Here is a 21,375-nt window from a genome sequence, read left to right as displayed (position 1 = left end):
AAAAAAAAAAAAAAAAAAAAAAGAAAAAAAAAGAAAAAGGGAGCCCAACAGGAAGCTCCCAGGCAGAGCTGGAATGCTGCGGTTGCCCTCTGTAGGTGGTGCCCCTAGTAACAGGAGAGGCCATGCATAATCCTGATGGGCCACGGGTGTCTCAGTCTATCCCTGCATCTGAGTGTACCTATCTGTACACACAAACTATCCCCTACCATTAATCACATCTCCAAGGAAGGAAATTCCACCAACTCCCTAGTCTTCCACACCATACCTTCCCCTGCATCCATCTGACCAGTGAATTGGCTGCCATCAGAACTGTCAACTACAAACTCCATGTTTAAATAGATTCTCCTTTACCATCCACAGGGAAAGGAACAAGCACCTTCGGGATGAACGGGACACATGTTTTCAGGTAACTGGCTAGTTCTCCCTTACCTGTCGGGGAACAAGGGCTGTGGTCCACGGGACAGCCCAGCAATGTCCTGACACTTGGGATCTACTTGGCAGGATGATGGCATAAAAATGTTTGCAAATAATAAAAATTCAGGGTGGCCTACTGGGTAACAGTGTGTTAATTTTCCGCAAAGTAATGCAGTTTCCTCTTGGCACAGCAAGACTAAAATATTTGGGAGGGTCGCACATTTCTTGGATGCAGAAATGATAGTTCTACCCATGAGATGGAGCAGTAGAAATGTCATTATCACTTCTAAACCAAAATGCTCACAGCTTTTTTCTTCATTTAAATTTTTATCTTGATGACAATTTTGCATTTTATACTGTCACAGAACATATTAGAGATGTGCATTTCACCATTTTCATACTTGATTTTGTGAACAACTTTTCTCTACCCTATAGGAAAGGACCCCTACTCTTCCACACCTGAGTACCATGTCTCTCTCTCTCTCTCTCCCTCTGTATATACACACACACACACACATACACACACACATATGTAGTGCATGTATAGTGTGTATATGGTGTGTGTGTGTGTGTATATGTATATATATATATACACACACACACACATATATGTAATGCATGTATAGTGTGTGTATGGTGTGTGTGTGTGTGTGTGTATATATATGTATATACACACACACACATATGTAGTGCATGTATAGTGTGTATATGGTGTGTGTGTGTGTGTATGGTGTGTGTGTGTGTGTGTATGGTGTGTGTGTGTGTGTATATGGTGTGTGTGTGTATATGGTGTGTGTGTGTGTATGGTGTGTGTGTGTGTGTATATGGTGTGTGTGTGTGTATATGGGGTGTGTGTGTGTGTATATGGTGTGTGTGTGTGTGTGTATATGGTGTGTGTGTGTGTGTATATGGCGTGTGTGTGTGTACATATATATATATGTATATATACACACACATACTCACACTTTCCTAAATGGCATGAAATCCTGTTTATTTAAAGGTCTTCCCTGTGGACCACACTGGCCAAAACCTAGGATTCCATGCTCTTACTCATCTTCCCCTTTAGACAGGAGCCACTGGGTGCTCTGAAGGGAAGGAAAATGGAGGCCAAATTGATTGATGTGGCTTCCTAATTATCAGCATTGCCATCCTATCAATTTTATGTGAGTCCCTGAGCAAATCATTTACCACCATGGGTCATGACCCGCTGTCACATGTGGAAAGTGAATTCCCATCCCCCCTCCATATCGTAGGAATCTTTGAGAAAGATTCTTGGAAAGGGGATGATATAAATTGGACCCTTAGTTGAACAGTGACCTAGATATGGTCAGCAGAAGGCAGCTGGTTTGCCCTAAATTACATCTGACCTGCTTTACAATTGCAAATCCCCGGGGGACTGCATTACACCACGGTTTCTTTTCCATCACTGACTGGTAGCAAACCTCTCTGCCACCCACCTATGTGTACTATTAGAGCAAGGCTTATGCCTACACATGTTTGTTTGATGATGATAATGGTCGTAATTGTTTTAGAAGTAACACTGAATTTATTTTAAAACTTCCAACCAAATGTCACTCTAATCCCTTCTCCTCACTTCCCTTTACCTGCCTAACTCATTCTGCTTTGAAAGGGGCATGGAATTAAGAACTCCAGTGGGGAATCAAAGACAGAGAGACAAATTGAATAATAATTGAAGATTAGTTTGGAATCAGCATAGCCATACCTTCGGGGGCTCTCGGAGCACGGCAACTCCTCCTCTCATTAAGGATCATTGGGAATCATGGGATGGCTGATTAACGAGATTTTTCCTGCGAGCTAACTTCCCCGCCTCATCTCCTAGAAGACATCTGTCAGGGAACATATAGGCAAAGGGGGTTGTAAACCCCTGCTCCACCCAGGTTCTGTGTTACAGATGTTTGAGTAATTTATCTACACCCAGCCTACTTCCACCAAAGAGCTGAACTACCTCATGCTAGCTCAGAAGCTCTGGACAGAACACTGAGTTAATTGATCCTCCTGGCTAGTTACTTTCTCATTACCTCGGAGGCTTTAGAAATAAAAAGGAATTGGAACCATACAGAAGAGTGTGAATAAAGATTCACAGAGGTTTTTTTTGTTTGTTTGTTTTTCGCCTGTAAATATTTTCTCCATTCACAGAAGCTTTTTATGTCTGTAAATATTTTTTCTTTTTTTTTGTCTGATCAGGTGTGGGGGCTCACTCCTGTGATCCCAACACTTTGGGAGAGTGAGACGGGAGGATCACTTAAGGCCAGGAATTCAAGACCAGCCTGAGGAATGTAACAAGATTCCATCTCCACAAAAATTGAGAAAATTAGCCAGACGTGGTAGGGTGCCTCTAGTCCTAGCTGCCCGGGAGGCTGGCGCTGGAGGATTGCTTGAGTGCAGAGTTTGAGGCTGCAGTGTGCTGTGATCATGCCATTTCACTCTGACCTGGGAGACAGAGCAAGACCCTGTTTAAAAATACGGATATATTTTTTCAGAAGAGATAAATGTTTTATGGGTATTTTCTATATGCATTAGAAATGTGTATGGAAAATATGCATCAACACCTATCTCTTCTTCTTTTTCCTTTTACAAATTATCCGTGCTCCTGTGAAGAATAGCATGATGGACCCCAGGCTCTAAACCGTGTATTTGTTCATTGATTAGATAACTAGAAAGGAGAAGGAGGGATTCTGGTGAAGAGGGGGTGATGGCAAAAGGGAAGAGTGGGTAAATGCTAACAGGGAGACCAGAACACTGCTTACTTCCTTCAGAGTTCTGTGTAGAGCCTGGTCTATGAGGTGGGAACCATGAGTCCTTTTCTGTTCAAACATTGGGGCAAATAGGTGTGGATCTCAGGGCATTTTGTGTTTCTACAGAAAGACAAGGCAGCCAAGGCAAACGCAGCTGCTTCCAAGGCAAGCTGGAAAAGAAGATCTGGCTCCGTGATAGGCAAATATGTGGACGGCAGAGGGATTCTTAGGAGGTAAGTCATCTCCACTTGCTCATCCCTTCATTCTTCTTGTGCTCATTGGGAGCTGGCTCTGGGCCCACACTCAGTGCCTGCTGCCCTGCTGAGAGGTGGCCCTGATGAGGAAACTGAGGTCAGCTGCACTGACTCCCCTCAAATCTTGGAACACATGACCCTCCCTGTTCTGACATCCAAGCCAGAAGGGGAATGTGCAGAGCAAACCCCCCAGGACAGACCATTATCTTCTGAGACTGCCCCACCCTATTGTGTGTCTGCAGAGAGGGACTGCAGAGCAGCAGAGGAGAGGAGGCAAGGGAGAGAGAGAGATGGAGGGTGTAGCTGGATGACACTCTGTTGTCTGCTGAGCAGAATGGATGCGCTTGGTATTTTAGGAACATGACTATATTGGCTGTGAAGGTTAATTAAAGTGTCAAATAGAATCTCCAATAGTTAACTCCTTTTACAGACAAGATTAGGGCAATGACTTAAATTTAATTAACTCTAACATAGCACATTTTGTTGCTCTTGGGCAGTACATGATTGAGCTTGAACACCCAAGGGTAGGCTCATTGCTCATTCAGAGATGAGACGAACTGGCCTCTCCTGCCCACTCTTCATTTTGGCCTGTGCTGTGTCCACATAGATGGTCACAGAGGGACAGAGGCATCCTGACCCTTCGGTGTCAGACCCAGAGAGACCTTGAAGACTGCAAGCATGAAGTTAAAAGATATGCAAAGGGGACGTGGCTCTGGAGATGCAAATCAGCTCATCAGTAAAACCTTCGGGCCTGATCATCATGCATTCCTGTTCTAAATAGCTGAATAATGAGATACAATTTGAGAGCCAAATTTCCGCAAATAGCGGTTGGCCTGTTGATTCCTCAGAACTGAATGGATTGATTGATAGAATCAACAGACGTTTGCTGATTACCTACTCTGTACCAGACATTCTTTTGAGTTCTGTAAAGGCTCCAAAGATAAATTATACATAGGTCCTACCATTAATATCCATTATTAAATGCTCACTTAATCCATATTTATTGAGTATCTACTATGTGTGAGGTGCTGTGCTATTTGCTGGATATAAAGTAGTGAGCAAAATAGACCTACCTCTGTCTCATCGAATTTCTGGTTGAGTGGAAGAAGCAGGGAATAATCAAGTAAGCAACGAATGGTGAGCCCTGAATTCTAACACAGACTTTGCTGTCCCTACTGATGGCAGAGAGCACTTGGTGGCAAAACCAGAAAAGGACTCAGTCTTGCTACGATGCAGGCGTTACAGAACGGCAGTAGTGCTTGAGAATTTCCCAGATAAAAAAGGCTTTTCCAAGAAATGCTTTGTTTTAAGGCCTGGTTAAGTGGCTATTTCTTTTCTGGTTGCAAAGCCTTTGGAAAAATATGCTCTCTCTCTCTCTCTCTCTCTCTCTCTCTCTCTCTCTCTCTCTCTGTGTGTGTGTGTGTGTGCATAGTTGCTCCTGTGTACACACAAATATTCACTTTTGTGTGTATAAGCAGAGTAAAATTAGATGGGAATGCCAACTGTGTTCTAAAACAGATAAGCACTTAATAGGCCTGATACGATATATAGGAAGTTTGCTGGAAAGAGGACATTTGTTAAGGTCCCCCCTGTCAAACATCCTTTAAGACAATTTCTGTGAGGCCTTTGCTCTCAAAACCTGAAAATACAGACTCTGCATTGACCCCACATCCCATTGCCCAACTCCCTGCCCTGCCTATAGCTTCTCCTTGCCCTTAATGCTCAAATGCTTCTAGAAGCAAGTGTGCGCTTAGGCCTCAGAGGCCACTGACTCCTGATTCTGACTTCCAGGGATACAGAAAGAGGGAGAGAAAGGGAGAGGAAGGAGAGGTCGATGAAGATGCTCTGCCTGGCTGTCTTCTGATCCAAAGCCTATTGTCTAGGGGGCAGCAGACCTGCTGTGTCTGGAGGTGGGGCCCCTCCCAAAGCAGCAGTACCCCTCGCACTGTTGAGGATGTTTTACAAGCATGTCTGTTTTTATGCATTGTCTTATTTGTGAATAGACAGAGCAGACAGGTCACATTTTACAGCAAGGCCTGAAGAGTTGAAGTGTCTCGCCTCGGGACACACAGTTAATCAGGGCTGACGCTGGGAGCGCAGTGAAGGCCGCCTGATAATGTTAATCGAGGTGTTTTATATCTGAGCCTGAGACTTTTTCTTCTCAACCTGTGCTTCTCCTTCCTAGCAGCCTCACAATGTGTAAATGATGTATTTATCTGTGCCTTTATTGCTTTAATCCCCTGCTAAGCCAAGCTTTCCGTGAGGACAGGGACTATGTCCATCTGTAAATGGCTGCTCAATGCCTGCTCATCATCATCATCAACATCATCGTCAATCATCTCTGTCATCATCTGCCTCAGCAGTGGCAGCAGGCACCGAGTGGAAGCTGCTGAATGAGTGAGCTGCAGAATGCTGGCTCGTTTGTTCTTCCCTTCCCTGGAGTGCTCTTCTCCAAAGGCGTGACGCTCCTTGGTTATCTGTTTGCCACAAAAGCTGTCATGCAGTCCATACTGAAATACTTTGTGAAATCCTTCCAACTCTTCTCTCTTCCTGCCCCAGTAGTCAGTCAGAGGAGGAGGAGGAGGTGTTTGGCATCCCAAGGAGAAGCTCCCTGGGCCTGAGTAGATATCCCCTAACAGAAGAGGAGCCAGGAGCCGGGGAGACAGGGCCTGGGGGTCCCTACCCCCGGCCACTCCGCAGAATCATCTCCATTGAAGAAGACCCCCTGCCCCAGCTCCTGGATGGCGACTTTGAGCAACCCCTGAGCAAATGCCCAGAAGAGGAAGAGGTCTCTGACCAGAGGGTACAGGGACAAATCCAGGAGGCCCCACCCTTGAAACTCACCCCCACATCTCCCCGAGGGCAGCCTGTTGGAAAAGAAGCCCTGTGTAAGGTAAGGGACCATCCTACATTGGTTCGTGGACATCACTCCTATGATCTGTCTTTTGCATTTGAGGTCAAGAGCCTGGAGACACAGCTCAGAGGGTCAGATGCTGCAGGTCTTGCGATTCAGCACATTTGTGTCCTCCAATTACCATCTTCCCCTGCTTAGCTGAGTGTCATGAGGGGAGACTCAGGGGTCCTGATACATTCTCCTTAAACTTCTGTTGTTTGCCCCCTTCCCGACCCTGTGCTCTCTTCTGATTCAGATTCAGAAGCATTAATTGAGCACCTACTAGGCTCCTAGCATCCAATTTCATGCACTTTTAAAGTTGCATGCCATGTAACTGCTCTTAGCAGAGCCAGTATCTGTTTTAGAAACTTTGCATACCATCATTTTTCTCTTGGTTCTTAATCAGCTAATCACACTTTCATTCCAAAATTTCCTGCCTACTCCTCCCTTCAGTGTCCTTGCACTTCCCACCAGGTCTTCCTACTAAATTCTGTAGGAAAATGTCTTTGCCTCGGTTGTGACCCAGGCCTCGGAATAGGCTCCTCGAGCCCTGATCCTGCACTCAGCCTTCTGAAACAGCTTTAGAGCCATCCATAATAGTCTGAAAAAGAGGCTCCTCCCTGCACGCTGTGACAGCCATTGAGAACTGAGCCTTTGCCACCTTGAACTTTCCCCAGTGGCTGCATTAGGGGGTGTGCTACCTAATGGACTTTCTGGCATAGGTTACGGTTCTCAGGCCAGGATTAACACTCATGCCCACATATCACTCCTCAAAGGCCCTGGTGCAAGGGGAGAGTGGTGAGCTGCATGGCAGCGATGTGGGGTCCCCTTCCCTCTTGCATACCCTTCCACATCCCCTTCAACTCACAGACCTACCCTTGACGGCCATAGGTACAAATGGGGTCTTATATAACTCCAACGTGTCTCCCGAAAATGTGAAAGAAGTGTCCAGAGGTCAGTAGTTGACAGGGGTAAAGAAAAAGTCCCAAGCATCCACAGCTGCTGTGGCATTTTATCCTCACCGTCATCTGATGAGTCAGGTCAGAAGTTTATTCTCCCCATTGACGGATGGGAAAGTCAGAGCTCAGAGGGAGAGGCCAGCCCCACTGTGATGGGGAGCCCAGCCCTCCTCACCAAGCCCTCTCACTTCTGTGCCCACTCCACGAGGTCCTGCTGCTGTTTTGCTGGGAATAGAAACAGCAGCAGGGAGGAAGTATGAGTTACTAGCCACTGCGTAACAGCTCCAGCAGAAGGTATGCTTGTCTGAGAGCTACTGCAAGGCAGGCCCTCCGGTACGAGGCTGGTGAGGTGCAAATTGGTACAACCCTTCTGAAAGCCATTTGGTAATATGAATCAAGAACTTAAAAATACCATATCCTTTGAACCAGTACTTTTACTGCTGGCAATTTTTCATAAGGAAATAACCAAAATCAGACAAAGATTTAACTCAAGAATGCCAGAGTTATTTATAATAGCAAACAGGTGAATAAAATGTCATAGAGACATAAAGCATAGTATATTAATTCACTAGAATATTATACAGCTGCCAAAAATATTTTCAAAAATCTTTAGTGACTAAAAAATATTTAGAATTTAATAGCATATGATAAAGTAGAATAAAAGTTTGTGTATATTTATCTCAAATCTCTGTAAATAAACAAAGATGATATAGAAACAAAGCTGGAAGGAATGCATCAAGTTATGAATTGTGGGCCGGGCACGGTGGCTCACACCTGTAATCTGAGCAATTTGGGCGGCCGTGGTGGGAGGATAGCTTGAGGCCAGGAGTTCAAAACCAGCCTAAGCAACATAGCAAGATCCCATCTTTACAAAGAATAAGAAAATTATCCAGGCATGGTGGTGCATGCCTGTAGTCCTAGCAACTCCAGGGGCTGAGGCAGGAGGCTTGAGTCCAGGAGTTCAAGGCTGCAGTGAGCTGTGATTGCATCACTGCCCTCCATGCTGGGCAACAGAATGTGATCCTCTCTCTTAAAAAATAAAAAGAAGCCGGGCGCGGTGGCTCAAGCCTGTAATCCCAGCACTTTGGGAGGCCGAGATGGGTGGATCACGAGGTCAAGAGATGGAGACCATCCTGGTCAACATGGTGAAACCCCGTCTCTACTAAAAATACAAAACATTAGGCCGGGCGCGGTGGCTCAAGCCTGTAATCCCAGCACTTTGGGAGGCCGAGGTGGGTGGATCACGAGGTCAAGAGATCGAGACCATCCTGGTCAACATGGTGAAACCCCGTCTCTACTAAAAATACAAAACATTAGGCGGGGCATGGTGGCTCAAGCCTGTAATCCCAGCACTTTGGGAGTCCGAGGTGGGTGGATCACGAGGTCAAGAACTCGAGACCATCCTGGTCAACATGGTGAAACCCCGTCTCTACTAAAAATACAAAAAATTAGCTGGGCATGGTGGCGCGTGCCTGTAATCCCAGCTACTCAGGAGGCTGAGGCAGGAGAATTGCCTGAACCCAGGAGGCGGAGGCTGCGGTGAGCCGAGATCGCGCCATTGCACTCCAGCCTGGGTAACAAGAGTGAAACTCCGTCTCAAAATAAATAAATAAATAAATAAATAAAAAGATGTGAATAGTGACCATTTCAGGGTGGTAGGGTAGATTATGAAGAATTAATTTCCTCTCTACTTTTATGTATATCATAATTGTAAAAATTAGCATGTAGTTTATTTCTTAAAGGCTTATTTTTTAAATTAAAAAGCATGAAGGGAGGGGGGATGAGAAGACTCGCCAGCCAGGTACTCCTCCAGCCCCCTCCCTGCAATCCAGCCATCTCATTGCCCTGTGGCAGGTGGCCTGTCCCCCAGAGGGGACAGCAGGTAAGTGCATGAACAGACCTGAGAGTTCGCTGCTCCTGTGAGGTGAGTCCTGCCTGATGCTGAGCATTGGTGTGTTTTGTTTATGGGCTTTTGCCTGCAAAATAAAAGTGCTCTGCCTGGGGAGGGGCAGGGCCACGGGGTTAAGGATCGGGCCACACCTCTGCCAGCAGGACCATTTCCTGCCATTTGGGGTTTCACCTTCCTTACCCTGTACTGTGCTTGGGTGTATTAGATTGATGCACTGAGTTTTAGTCTCAAATAACAATTAAAAGTACAGGGACCAGCCGAGAGTCGGTGCCCTCGTACATTGCATGAATGAAGAATATGGGGTAGTGGGCATAGTTTTTGAGTGCAGGTTGGTTTTTTTTTCTTTTTTTCTTAACTTTTAGTTTAAATTTTTATAGTCGACTTTGAATAATCTCCTAAATATTGCCTGGAATTGATTTCCCTCAGAAGGCAGTTAATGGCTTTTTATCTGAAACTCAAGTACTGCTAATCCAACTGCCACTACATTATAGTATTTGCTCAATGAGAGGAGCTAATTCCTCCAAATTCACTTTTAAATAGATTCAAAAGAGCCTTCTCCTGTGACCAGGCAACGCTGAGCAGGGCCTGAAGGCAAGATTCCTGTGGTTGAGCGGCAGCTCCCTGGAATGAATGATCATTCCTCCGAAGGACACTGTGGTGGAAGGTGGCTCCTTACTCTACCTCCTACTTGCTTTGTGTCCTAGAGCAAGTTCATTCCCCTCTGGGCTTTCGTGTCCCAGCCCTTTCCTTCTGCTGGGTCCAAGAGACAGGGCAGCAATGACTGGCTGATGCTGGGAAGCTTTGCCCGGCCGCCTGGCATTTCCCAACTTCCTGAGTGGAGACCCTCGTGCCCCAGTTACCCAAGGAAGATGGCAGTGCCTCGGTGGGAGCTGATAAGATGGACAGAGAGTGATCTGCAGGGAGGCAAGAATGTCCTTCATTTAGTCCAGGCTCCCAAGGATAGGGCAGAAATAAGAAACTCCCCTATCCCAACCTGGGACGCCTCTGCCCCTGTGATGCGGATAAGCCTTCTTTCATCCTTCTCTCCTCCCTGCAAAAGCCCCACCTTGTCCTTCCCTACAGAGAGAATTCCTGCCTCCCCTTGAAGTCCCCTCTCAGATCCACTCACTTGAAGCACAGGGCTATCCTTATCTGTGGCCATGCTGCCTCCTCCACCCCACTGGAATCCAGGGTCGGCCTCTGCCTCCCTGACCACAGGAGGTGGCCAGCTAATGTCGCATGGAAGGCTGTTTCTCCTCTCTCCTGCGGATGCTGGAAAGAGCCTCCATGCCCCGAGACCAACTATGCTCACTGCATTCTGAGGCTGTGGCAGCCTCCCTGGTGTGGGTCTGGAGGCTGGTCTGCACCCCCTGAGGGCCACTGCAGGGATGGGTGAAGGGCCACTGATGGCTGGGGCAGGGGCTGGCTAGACTGTGCCCTGCAGTTGGTCAGACTGTGTACTGTCCACAGGAGGAAAGCGTTCCCTCTGCCCCTGACCGGCTCTTCAAGATTGTGTTTGTGGGCAATGCTGCAGTGGGAAAGACATCCTTCCTGAAGAGGTTCTGTGAGGACCGGTTCTCCCCAGGCATGGCGGCCACTGTGGGTGAGTTCTCAGCCCTGCAGTGGGTCCTCGGCCCATCTCTGGGCAGGGAAGTTTGTGAGAAGGGGGTCTGGGGCAGGGGGCCTCTAATGCCCACGGGAGGGGCTGTGGGGATTGGCTGGTAAGGATGCTGGTGTCTGCTCTGTTCAAGAGGCTGGGAGGGGCAAGATGAAGCCACCTCCCCTCACGTCGCTAGCTGCTAAGCTCATCCTGTGTGCGATGGGACCCCTGAGTGTCTCATAAGTCCAGCTCTGGGTTTATGGAACTACATTTGGTAAAGGTAGATTTAGGGCCCCTTACCCCTTCAGTGGGAACGCCCTCCCTTTGACCACTCCTCCCCACCGTCAGCAGAGCCCTGGGTCTTCCTGCTCCCCTCGAACTGACTGGGACTCCTCCCGATCCCCACATCCTGCCACCCATCCCCCTGTCTTCCCGAGGGCCTGCTACTTCCTGGCCTTGCTCCTGGATGTCTTCTTTTATCCATCACATTGTATCTGTCCTCTTTCTCCAGCCTGCTGGGTGACAGCTGGACTTACATGTGGAAGCTCATTAGGCTCGGTTATTAATGGATGATCATGGCTTAATATATTCCCACTCTGGGTGATATTTTGCTTAAACAGAGGCCTTTAATCCCTTCGCTCACAGTTGCAGGTTGTATTGGAATATGTGGTGAGACCCAAGGGCATAGGGACATTTTAGCTTGAATCACTCAACACAAAACAAATACTCTGCATGCCTATTTCACTGAGCTGATAAGTCAACTGTACTTGAAAATATATTTGTATGACCTGAATATTTGCCAGAAACTTTTATAGTCATCCTTTCCATCTATCTCCACGGCAACCCTGGGGTACTGTTATCAGCCCAGTCAACAAATCAGGAAACTGAGGTCCAGAGAAGTCAGGCTTGTTCACATTCCCATCAGTTGGTTGGTGCTGATACCTTCCCCCTGCAACTACCTTCCGTTCCATGCCAACAGTGTCCCTCAATTGAGTTGTATGTGCTTAGCAGCCCGTGAGGGGTGAGGATGCTTTTCTGCCTCTGCAGGTGGGCAGAGGTTGGTGCAGACGTGGGGGCTGTGGAGGTTCAGTGAGACATCGGAAGTCCTGAGTCCTCCTCTGGACCCTGCCAATGACAAGCTGTGTGACCTCAAGAGGATGTGATGTCTCTTAGGGCTTCAGTTTTCTCCCCTTTGAAGAATGAGAGGTTGCGACTGAGTACCTGTATTAATCTGTTCTTGCACTGCTACCAGAGACTGCGTAATTTATAAAGAAAAGTGGTTTAATTGGCTCATGGTTCTGCAGGCTGCACAGGAAGCATGGCTGGGGAGGCCTCGGGAAACTTAGAATCATGGCGGAAGGTAAAGGGGAAGCAGGGAGGTCTGACGTGGCCGGAGCAGGAGGGAGAAAGGACAGGGGAGGTGCTACAAACTTTCAAACAACCAGATCTCATGAGAACTCTGTCATGAGGACAGCCAAAGGGATGGTGCTAAACCATTCATGAAGGATCCACTCCCATGATCCAATCGCCTCCCGCCAGGCCCCACCTCCAACACTGGGGATTATAATTGAACATGAGACCTGGGTAGGGATACAAATTCAAACCGTCTCAGCACCCTAAGACTGCCTCCCAGCCTGGGTCTCTGATTCAACCGTCTTCCACCTTTAGCTGTGTGACAAGCTGGTTCTACAAGACCAACTTTCAGTGGCCCAGAGCCCTGCCTGGGAGACTCCATTTTCTTTCTCTTCTCCTAAACTGGCCCTTCTAACATTTCTCCCATAGAGGGGTCTCCGCCTATGTGCTTCAGGTGCTCCAACCTCACTGCTGGGCCTTTTCTTACACTGTTATGACACCTGGAATGTCTTCCCATCCCTTTCCTTCTGCTCTACTCCACCCAAAGATTGAGAGCATCCCAAGACAAAAATTGGGACCCTGATGGGCAGAGCCTGCCACAGAAGCCCAGAAGAGCCTGGCCTTGTCTGGCCCTGAGGGAGGAGCAGCTGGGAACGTGCTGAGAGTGGTAACACAAAACGCAATGCCCAGGAGGTCGGCTTGCCCTCCCTGAGGGCATTCCATGGGGGAGGCCCTACAATCTCGGCTCTGGCACAGGCCTCGGGGAGGCAGGGAGACGGTGCCCAGCCCTCAGGCCTCAGAGGCATATCCGCTGAGCAGTGGGCATGTGGCCTGCCTCTCCTGACAGCAAAATCAGGATCCGTTTACATTTTCAACTTGTGCCCCTGACATAGGAGACTCTGAAAAATAGAAAATCAGACTCATTTGTACTTCCCAGGAGGCCAATTATGGAAACACCCTACAATTTAGGAAGGGGAAAAAAAATCAAAGGTTCCAAATCAGGATGCCCTTCACCACGCTGCTCCACACATACTTAAGCAGCAGCTCAAATTAGTTTCCCTGCCACACTGCAGGCCCTGCTCTGGGACACATGTCCGGAAGCAGATGTCGCACCAGCTACCTGCAGGCTGCCCCCTTTAAAGACATATAACAGCCACAGAGTCACAGCATCTCAGGCCAAAGCTGTCCAACCCCGGAACAGGGCTCCGGCCAATCTCCCGTCAAGGGCAGCAGCTGCGCACAGTGGAAGGGCTTTGGCTGTTCTCCCAGCTCACCTCCATCCTCCCAGGGGTGCTCCAACTTCCTGGTCTCCCACTCCCTCATAAGAGCATTCTTTGTACTGGACCCGTGGCTTGTGCGAAATGCAAGTTGCTACAGTGTAACTGGTGACTGAGGCACCCTGCCTGCCCCACCTAAGGCCCAGTCTGCTCCTTCGAGAGCAAGGGCTTGAGCGCTGCAGGCATCCTGGAGACAACACTGATGGTTTTTGCAGAATGCTGGATCTGGAAGGAACCCTGGGAATGGTCTAATTACATCCTGACCTGTTGTAAGTGAGAAAATTGAGATCCACAACAGACTGATCATTCGAGTTAGCCAACGCTCCCTGGAACCCAGGACTCTTGAGTCCAGCATTCTTCCCACCACTCCCCATGGGTTCACAACCCCCCTGCATTAAATCACAGGCCAGAACCCAGGGTGTTTCTTCCAGAAGCTGTTTCTGGTAGAATGCCCTCACCCTATCTTGGCACCAGTCCAGTGTCTGTCCCACTGCACATCTCTACCCAGAAACCCCTGCAGCACCCCCCTAGGGTGTTTCTCCCGAGCACTTTGCTGCCACTGCTCCCCCATCGCTCCTGCCTTATGATCACTCAGGCCTGACCCCTCAAGAAAGGTTAAGGTCACCCTCCTGGCAACTATCATCCCAGCGCTAACCCACACCACCTCCACAGCACCCTTCAAGGTGGCAGGAGGCTCCAGACTTCAGCCATCTTCGGAAAGCAATTCATTTGCAAACAAGGGTCACTTCGGTGTGATGGTTGAACGCTCCAGCTGAACTTAAAGATCGTGAACATCCAACTCAGCGCCTTCATACCTCCATCTCACTGCCATCTACAGAAAAGGAGAGAGAACCCCCACCCCCAAAATGAACTGCAGCAGTGGCATCAGGGTCACATTGCTGCTCAGTGGCAGAGCTGAGAAAGGAACATACAACACAGGGCTCCTGACTCCTGGGATTTCAGAACTGGTAGTAATCTTAAAATCAGTTTAATCCAGGCCCTCTGGTCCCCAGTTATTCTGTGTTGCCTATCCTGTTGGACTCGTGTTCTCCGGCTTCATGTTTGCACACGCCGACTCTTCATCCCCACCCCCTTGTCTTCTCCTTGCGTCCTTCACACCCAGCCCCCGAGAGCCTGTTTATCTGCTTCCTTGGCCTGCCTGTCTGAGGCTGCAGAGAAAAACACATCGTGTGTCCAGCAGGGAGTCTCACCAAGCTCCCCACAGCACAGAACACATTTTTCTAGCACATTCTTTTGCCCATCCCACTCCCTGCAAGAGACAGCCACCCGTCCTCCAGCAAAGCACCTAGCACATAAGGTGAAGCAGGAGCTGAGGGCAGCTAAGACCCAGCTGCCCCAGGAAACTCCCTGCCCTTCCACCTGCAAGCCCTACCAGCAGGCAGAGGGCTCTGTCCTCGAGGACACTGGCTGGTTTCAGATCTGGCCCTGAAGCTGTATAACCATGGATGGCTTTCCCCTGAGTTGTTACCAGAAAGCAGGCATCCCCCCTAGCCAAACCGGTCTCCCAGAGCACAGACCGGGGAAGCCCCTCCACTTCTGACCAAGAAGAAAACTCACCCTTGGATTCAACTGCCAGCCATTGTAATCCATTTTGCTGGGAGCACTTAACCCTAGGCCTTCTAGGTGAAGCTAAGCTGCCTGCATCCTGTGCCCTGAGTCTGGCTGCAGGAGGAACAGTGGGCCTCAGGGCTGGGATCACAGCGCACCTCGCTACTGACCAGCCTGGGCAAGGCACGACTGCACATGACTCCTGCTTCGTCTCTCGACGATGCATGTGTGAACGTGTATGTATGAGTACATATGTGTGTGTGTGCATGTGTGTGCAGATAACTCACATGATGTCACAGGGGGACTCTGTGAAGGTGGATAGGCGGCACATAGAAACACTGGAAAAAGAAAGCATTCTATTTATTAATGGGAGAACTCACTCCTTCTCAGCCCAGACAGTTCCACCCCTCTCTGGCCCTCATCTGTGAAGCAGAGGCCTCTAGACTCCCCGCTGCCCCTGACATTCTGGAAGTGGATGATCCTTCCACCTCTGCTCACTCGTGGGTCCTTAATTCACTAGGCTTTGCCCAGTGGCAGTGGTGGGGGATGGCCTTTTCCATGTACTGCCTCTTTGTTGCCTATTTGGTCTCTTCTGCCTCTGTCCAAAGCTGCCAATGCTGTTTATCTTCCTGAGCCCGACAGGGCAAGCACCTCAGAGCCCCTCTGAAAGTTACAGAAGGTGCCCTAAAGTCCTAAGATGTGGCACCTTAAGTGGCGGTGGGGAGGGGATGTACTTTCCAACCTCTTTATGCCTTTGCGAACATTCTTACAGGATGCAGGAGTGGGGAATACCTGTATCAAAACACCTGTGTTGAGGTCCTTCCCTCTGAGGGCTGTGTGGGGTGCAGAATGCACTTCACTGAACTTGTCCCCTCTCTCTGGGGCTGAGGACCCCAGGTAGGGGTCACAACCCTGGAGAGATGGTTGTGAACTGTCCAGTGGTGGGATTAGGAGCTCTAACCCATCTCAAGGGTGAACGTTGCCTGTGATTTATTCTCTTAACCCTTCTGTTCTGTCCCTTCCTCTACCTGCCAGTTCCTACCCTCCTGCTCCTGTTCCTCCTCCCCTCCTTCTTCTTCCTCCTCCTCCATATACCTTTGGATTGGTTGATGGAGGCCATCCCCTTAGGACATTTGAATTTTACTAGGGGGCTTCGGAAAGGATTTTAGGTGAAAGAAAGATAGAAGGAAAGAAAGAAAGAAAGAGTGGGAGGAGAGGGAGAGAGGAAGGGGGAAAGAAGGAAGAAAAGGAAGGAAGGAAGGAAGGAAAGAAGGAAGGGAGGAAGGAAGGAAGGAAAAGAAGGAGGGAAAGAAGGAGGGAGGGAAAGAAGGAGAGAGAAGAAGGGAGGGAAAGAAAGGAAGAGCATATGGCTTATATTACAGTTTAAGAGCCTGCAATTCAGAGTGGTTAAGTGATTTGATCAAGGTTCCACAGCTAATAAGTGGCAGAGACAGGACAAGAGCTCAGGTCCCCTGCCTCCCTGTCCAGTGCTCTGTTCTTTTCTTCATTTGGCCCCCAACGAGCTGCAGAGGGAGGATTGTCACCCTGGGCCTGACACAATTTCAGACATTGGAAGCATCGTGTTTTGATTTGGAACTGAGGTGCCCCTGGCCCAGGGCAGTCCTGACAGCCCCGTTTCGCCCTGCAGGCATTGATTACCGTGTGAAGACGGTGAATGTGGATGACTCTCAGGTGGCCCTGCAGCTGTGGGACACGGCTGGGCAGGAGAGGTGAGGAGCTGTGCCTGAAGTTCTCAGCTCTAGAGGGAAGGCCATGCATGCCTGACCCTGACCCTTCTGCGGCAGGTACCGGTGCATCACCCAGCAGTTCTTCAGAAAGGCTGATGCTGTCATCGTTATGTACGATCTCACAGCCAAGCAGTCATTCCTGTCGGTCCGGCGGTGGCTGAGCAGCGTGGAGGTGAGCTGGCAACCTTCCTAGGAGCCCTTAGGCTTAATTGTTGCTTCTCTTTTCTTCTCTGTCCATCTCCCACCTGGGCCTCTGCACTTTCAAAATCTGAATCGGAACTTGCCTTTCCCAGGAACAAACTGATTCAGGCATCTGTTCCTCTGTTCATCTGAGTTCCTGGTACTGTGCTAGTTACTGGGGACCCAGAAGTGAGCAAGACAGACACAGTCCCTGCCTTCATGGAGAGAAGGACACAGAAAATCCAGATTATGCCAGCAGCTGTGTCATCGCTGGGCCATGAGTGAGCGGGGACTGGATTGGGGAAGGGGACCCAGTGAGGTGTCAAGGAAGAGTCCTGGAAAATCAGTGTTTGAGTCACAACCAGATTCTTCCCTCATTCTCACCAGCACCTCTCCCCACCCCCTGGGTCTTTCCAGCTCCAGTAGACCCAGCTGTGCCCTGCCCGACAGCCACACCGTGCAATGTCACAGCCCTTCGCATGAGGGGAGGTTGATCCAGAGTGCAAGGGCTCCAGGCTCACCTCAAAATCAAAGGTCTGGGCAGGGCCCAAGAGCAACCATGTTATCTTTGCATTCTGAATTATCTGGAAGACTCTACTTTTATGATTCCTACATGCAATGTGTTGCTTCATACATGCCTTTTTTTTTTTTTTTTTTTTTTTAAGTTTTTCCACCACTCCAATGCAGGCTTCTCAAGGCCAATGCCAGTGTGGACAAGCCATGAATTGCTTTTTACCAGGCTTCAGCTGATTCCTTCACAGAACAGTCAAGTAGGATGCCCTACCTCTTCTACCAGCTGGATTCAGCATTTGTTCATTTATTTGTTCTAAACACCGGCAGGCACTATTCTAGGGCCTGGAAATCCTAGCAGTGAATAAAAGAGACAAAGCTCCTCCCCTCATGAAGCTTATGCTCAGCTCTCTGCTCCAGGCCCAGAAAACCTTGCATGCTCCCGTCACATACTTATCACACTGCTACAGATTGCTTTTTCACTGGCCTGTGTTTCCCACTGGACTCCGTGCTGCCTGAGAACAGGAGCTGCATCTTTGTTGCTATAACCTGGGTGCTTTGCATGAGGCCTATAACTACTGGATGAATGAATGGATACCATATTGCTATGAAGGAGAATCTTGGAGTTGTCAATTTCTTCATCCCTTTTTGCCCTAAGATCTGCGATCTCTTCCACCCAAATCTGTTTCTCTGTGGTTCTCCCTGTCTGGGTCACCTCTCTCTCTATTGTTAATCTGCATCCCTCTGATTACTGAGAAAAATAAGGAACAGAATAGAAGCCAGATTCAAGGGTTTCTCCAGAATTTGCCTAATACCTATTATTTCTCAAAATGACTGTGCCTAACGTGCTTACAAATGAGAAAAATGCAAGTTTTGAAACGTAGCTAGTGGATTGCCCATACCCCAAACTAATAATGGAAGCAAATGGTATGGGTGAATCTGACAGTAACTTCTTTCTAAACTTTGGGATTTATGACATGATTTTTCTCTTCTTTTTTTACTTTTTTTGTTGTGCTGTTGGCAGTACCAGCAGATTTATCTTCCTTATTGAAGTGAAGCACCAGGAGAGATGTTAGGGATTACCCAATCCAGGGGTTTCCAGGCTTTCCTCCTTGGAGCCCTGGAATCAGACTGACATTCCGCAGAGACTGGGGAGCAGCAGGGGAAGGTTTAGTGGTCATGGATCTGGGTCCCTCATCCTCCATCTCCATCAGAGCTGCCCTGCCTTTTTCAGCATATTGAAGGTTAGGTACAATTCTGTTACACAAAAGGATTTCCCTTTGAAAATCACCCATCTAGTATAAGCCATCTCATTCAAAAGTGAAGAAAGGGAAGCCCTATCTTCTCCAAGATCACGTGTCCTTTTCACAGACATTTTTAGGTGTACCCCAATATCTAAATTTTGGTGTATGCTAGGGCTAAGCCTTCAGGGGGTCTGGGATTAATGGGAGTGGATGGTGACAAATTCGTGGAACTGTGCTCTCTGCTGTCATTAGGGGGTGTCGTTTCCAAGGCGCCTGTTTTGCACAGAGCCTGGGATCTAGAAGGAGAGATGGAACAGTTTGGTGGTGGAGGTGAAGAAATCTCAGAAGGCCATCATCACAGCTTGAAGCATGAGTTTAGTCATCCTCCAGAAACGTTGCTTTGTGGGACAGGGCTGAAATGCGTCAGTGGCATGTGGCTGCTAAGAGACCCATGGAAGTCTGGGTGTGTCTGTAGGCTTGGGAAGCCCGGCTGAAAGGGCAAATCTATACATGGTGAAATTAGAATCGCTTATGTGTAAATGGGGTTTTTCCATATGATTTGTAGCTTGAGTTTTTCCTTTTTTTAGATATTAGTCAAAGATACATTTAAGCTGTAAGTGATGATTCTAAACCTAGATGAACATCAGGATCACCTGCGGAGGTTTTAAAGGGAACAGAGGCCAGGGCCTTCTCTCCCAGAGTGATTCAGGGACTGCAAAAGAAAAGAAAAAAATCCTAACGGCTCCCCAGGGAATTTTGATTCTCAGCCACTGCTGTTCCCAGCCTAAACAAGTGCTCCTTGAACCCTAACACATATAGGACTCTCTTGGGGACCTCCTTAAAATGCAGCTTCTGCTTCAGCAAGTCTGAGCTGGGGTCTGAGATTCTGCATTTCTAGCAAGTTCTCAGGTGAGGCCGATGCTGGTGGTCCAGGGATGAACTTGGAGTAGCAAAGCCCTGAATCACTTTCAAAGACGCCTGTGACCCCTCGCCAAGAGCTTTCTAAGCATCTACGGCATGTCCAGCACACACTAGGTGCTCTGGGACTCAGGATGACAGACCGGGAAACGGGTTCAGTGCAGCAGCACAGAGTCTCAGGAGCGAGTGCAGGAGGCTGTGTGAAATGGCAGAGCGTGTGTTGAAGGTGCGGAACGGTGGTATCATAAATGCAATTATTCTCTAGATTCTTGAAAAGCTAAGTCATTCTGCCTTGGCAACCAGCAATCAGAGGTGTCAGGTGATAGATTAAAACTTGACACCTAATTTGATCTGAGGGGAACTGAAAATAATAAGTGCCTTATATCTGTGGAGCACCTTATTTTTCCAAAGAGCTCCAAGCACTTTACCAACTCCCTCGCCTGGAGAAGGGAGGGTGGAGGGGGTGCTTTAATAACAGTCTTCAAGGTTCTGAAGCCTTATTAGTAAGTGAATGGTGGCCAGCTGTTCACAATCCCCCTTCCTCCCTCCACTGAAAAGCATGCAAGAAAAAAGGGCTTCGGTTGCTGTACGTGCCTGCATGGGGAAGACTTACTCTTGGAAGAGGCTGTGTGGGGTGGGAGCAGATGCTCGGGGGAGGTAGTGGAGCTCCTGAAAGGAGGTTTTTACTATCCCATCTTGGTCACTTCCTGGCCATGAAACTTTGGCCAATCATTCAATGAGGGAGCAGACCAAATGCTCCCTCCTGGACCCCAAATTCCACAGTGTTTGATGGCATTTGACTCTCTCTCTGGGAGGTCAAGACAGAGCAGGAATGTGTGTGGATGAGAAGACCCTGGAGGGTCCTTCCAGCCAAGATGGAACCAAAATCCTTTAGTGCAAGAGAGCACCAGCCCTGCTCGATGAGGTGGGAGGCTGTGCCATTGCCCTTGTGCTCCTATTTCACCCAGCCTAGGCAACTTCACCCTGCCTGCAGGCCTTCTGTAGAAGAGACCCATGCAGGGCCAGGACACACTCTGCCAATTCTCCTGAGTGCCTTATGGGAAGTCAACACAAGGAGCCTTTCGGCCAACTCGGCACTTCCAGTCCACTCCCAGCTTCTTTTCTCAGCTGGTAGAATTGGTTTAACCAGTCCAACCTGGAAAAGTAACTAGTCAGGCGCTGAGGCCCCATCTGTGACCATTGGACACACTGAACATCAGAAGACTCTGGAGGGCCTATGTCTGGTAGAGACGATAGGATTTAGAACGCCAGCCTGTGCACGCCTGTTTGGGCTGGTATTTCCTCCAGAGGCAGATTGCTGGCCCCCAGTGTCTGCAGTTGCGGGATGCTGAGCTTCTCGTTTAGAGCCTCTTGCCATTCTGATAGCACTAAATTGCTAGGCGTATAAGTCAAGGAAGTGACATAGAATTGGCAAAGTTAAGCTGAATAGACCAGTGTTTCTGAGCTGGAGAAAAACATGGAGATTAATGCAACCCCTTGTTTTATAAGTAAGAAAATGGTGATCCAAAAAGAGGAAGTGACTTTCCCAGAGGCACCCACACTTGTCAGCAGTGCCTCCTGATCTAGACGGCAGGGCTTTGCCACACTGCACTGCTTCTTGCTTGTCCTGTGAGCCATGGCTGAAACCTGATCCTGGAAAGCAGGTGTTCATTTACTGTTCAGACTTTCTTGCTTGTCTCTCGGGGTCCTGTCTCACTTCCCTGTCCCTTCCTGGGCTGCTAGCTAAACCTCATTGTGTGATCTTTGTCATTGGTGACAATGTACAGCATG

General features: G+C 48.7%; 1 protein-coding gene across 5 annotated transcripts in view; it reads left to right on the top strand.

Annotated features, from left to right (window-relative positions):
• Window positions 1–21,375, top strand: part of CRACR2A (calcium release activated channel regulator 2A) — a 138,605-nt gene that overhangs the window by 107,703 nt on the left and 9,527 nt on the right. For 4 of the 5 annotated variants that reach the window (XM_032254495.1, XM_032254494.1, XM_032254493.1 and 1 more), the window contains 6 exons: window positions 361–406; window positions 3,297–3,403; window positions 5,984–6,317; window positions 10,656–10,788; window positions 16,633–16,714; window positions 16,790–16,904. In XM_032254495.1, coding sequence (XP_032110386.1) covers window positions 361–406; window positions 3,297–3,403; window positions 5,984–6,317; window positions 10,656–10,788; window positions 16,633–16,714; window positions 16,790–16,904 — 817 coding nt within the window. The remainder of the gene's footprint in view (window positions 1–360; window positions 407–3,296; window positions 3,404–5,983; window positions 6,318–10,655; window positions 10,789–16,632; window positions 16,715–16,789; window positions 16,905–21,375) is intronic. The other variant, XM_032254496.1, reaches the window with a different exon arrangement.

Source organism: Sapajus apella, unplaced genomic scaffold, assembly GCF_009761245.1.
Source record: "Sapajus apella isolate SASKATOON/1434 unplaced genomic scaffold, GSC_monkey_1.0 scaffold86, whole genome shotgun sequence".
NCBI classification, from domain to species: Eukaryota; Metazoa; Chordata; class Mammalia; order Primates; family Cebidae; genus Sapajus; species Sapajus apella.
The sequence above is the reverse complement of the archived record's forward strand: the minus strand, read 5'-3'. Positions and strand labels throughout refer to the sequence as shown.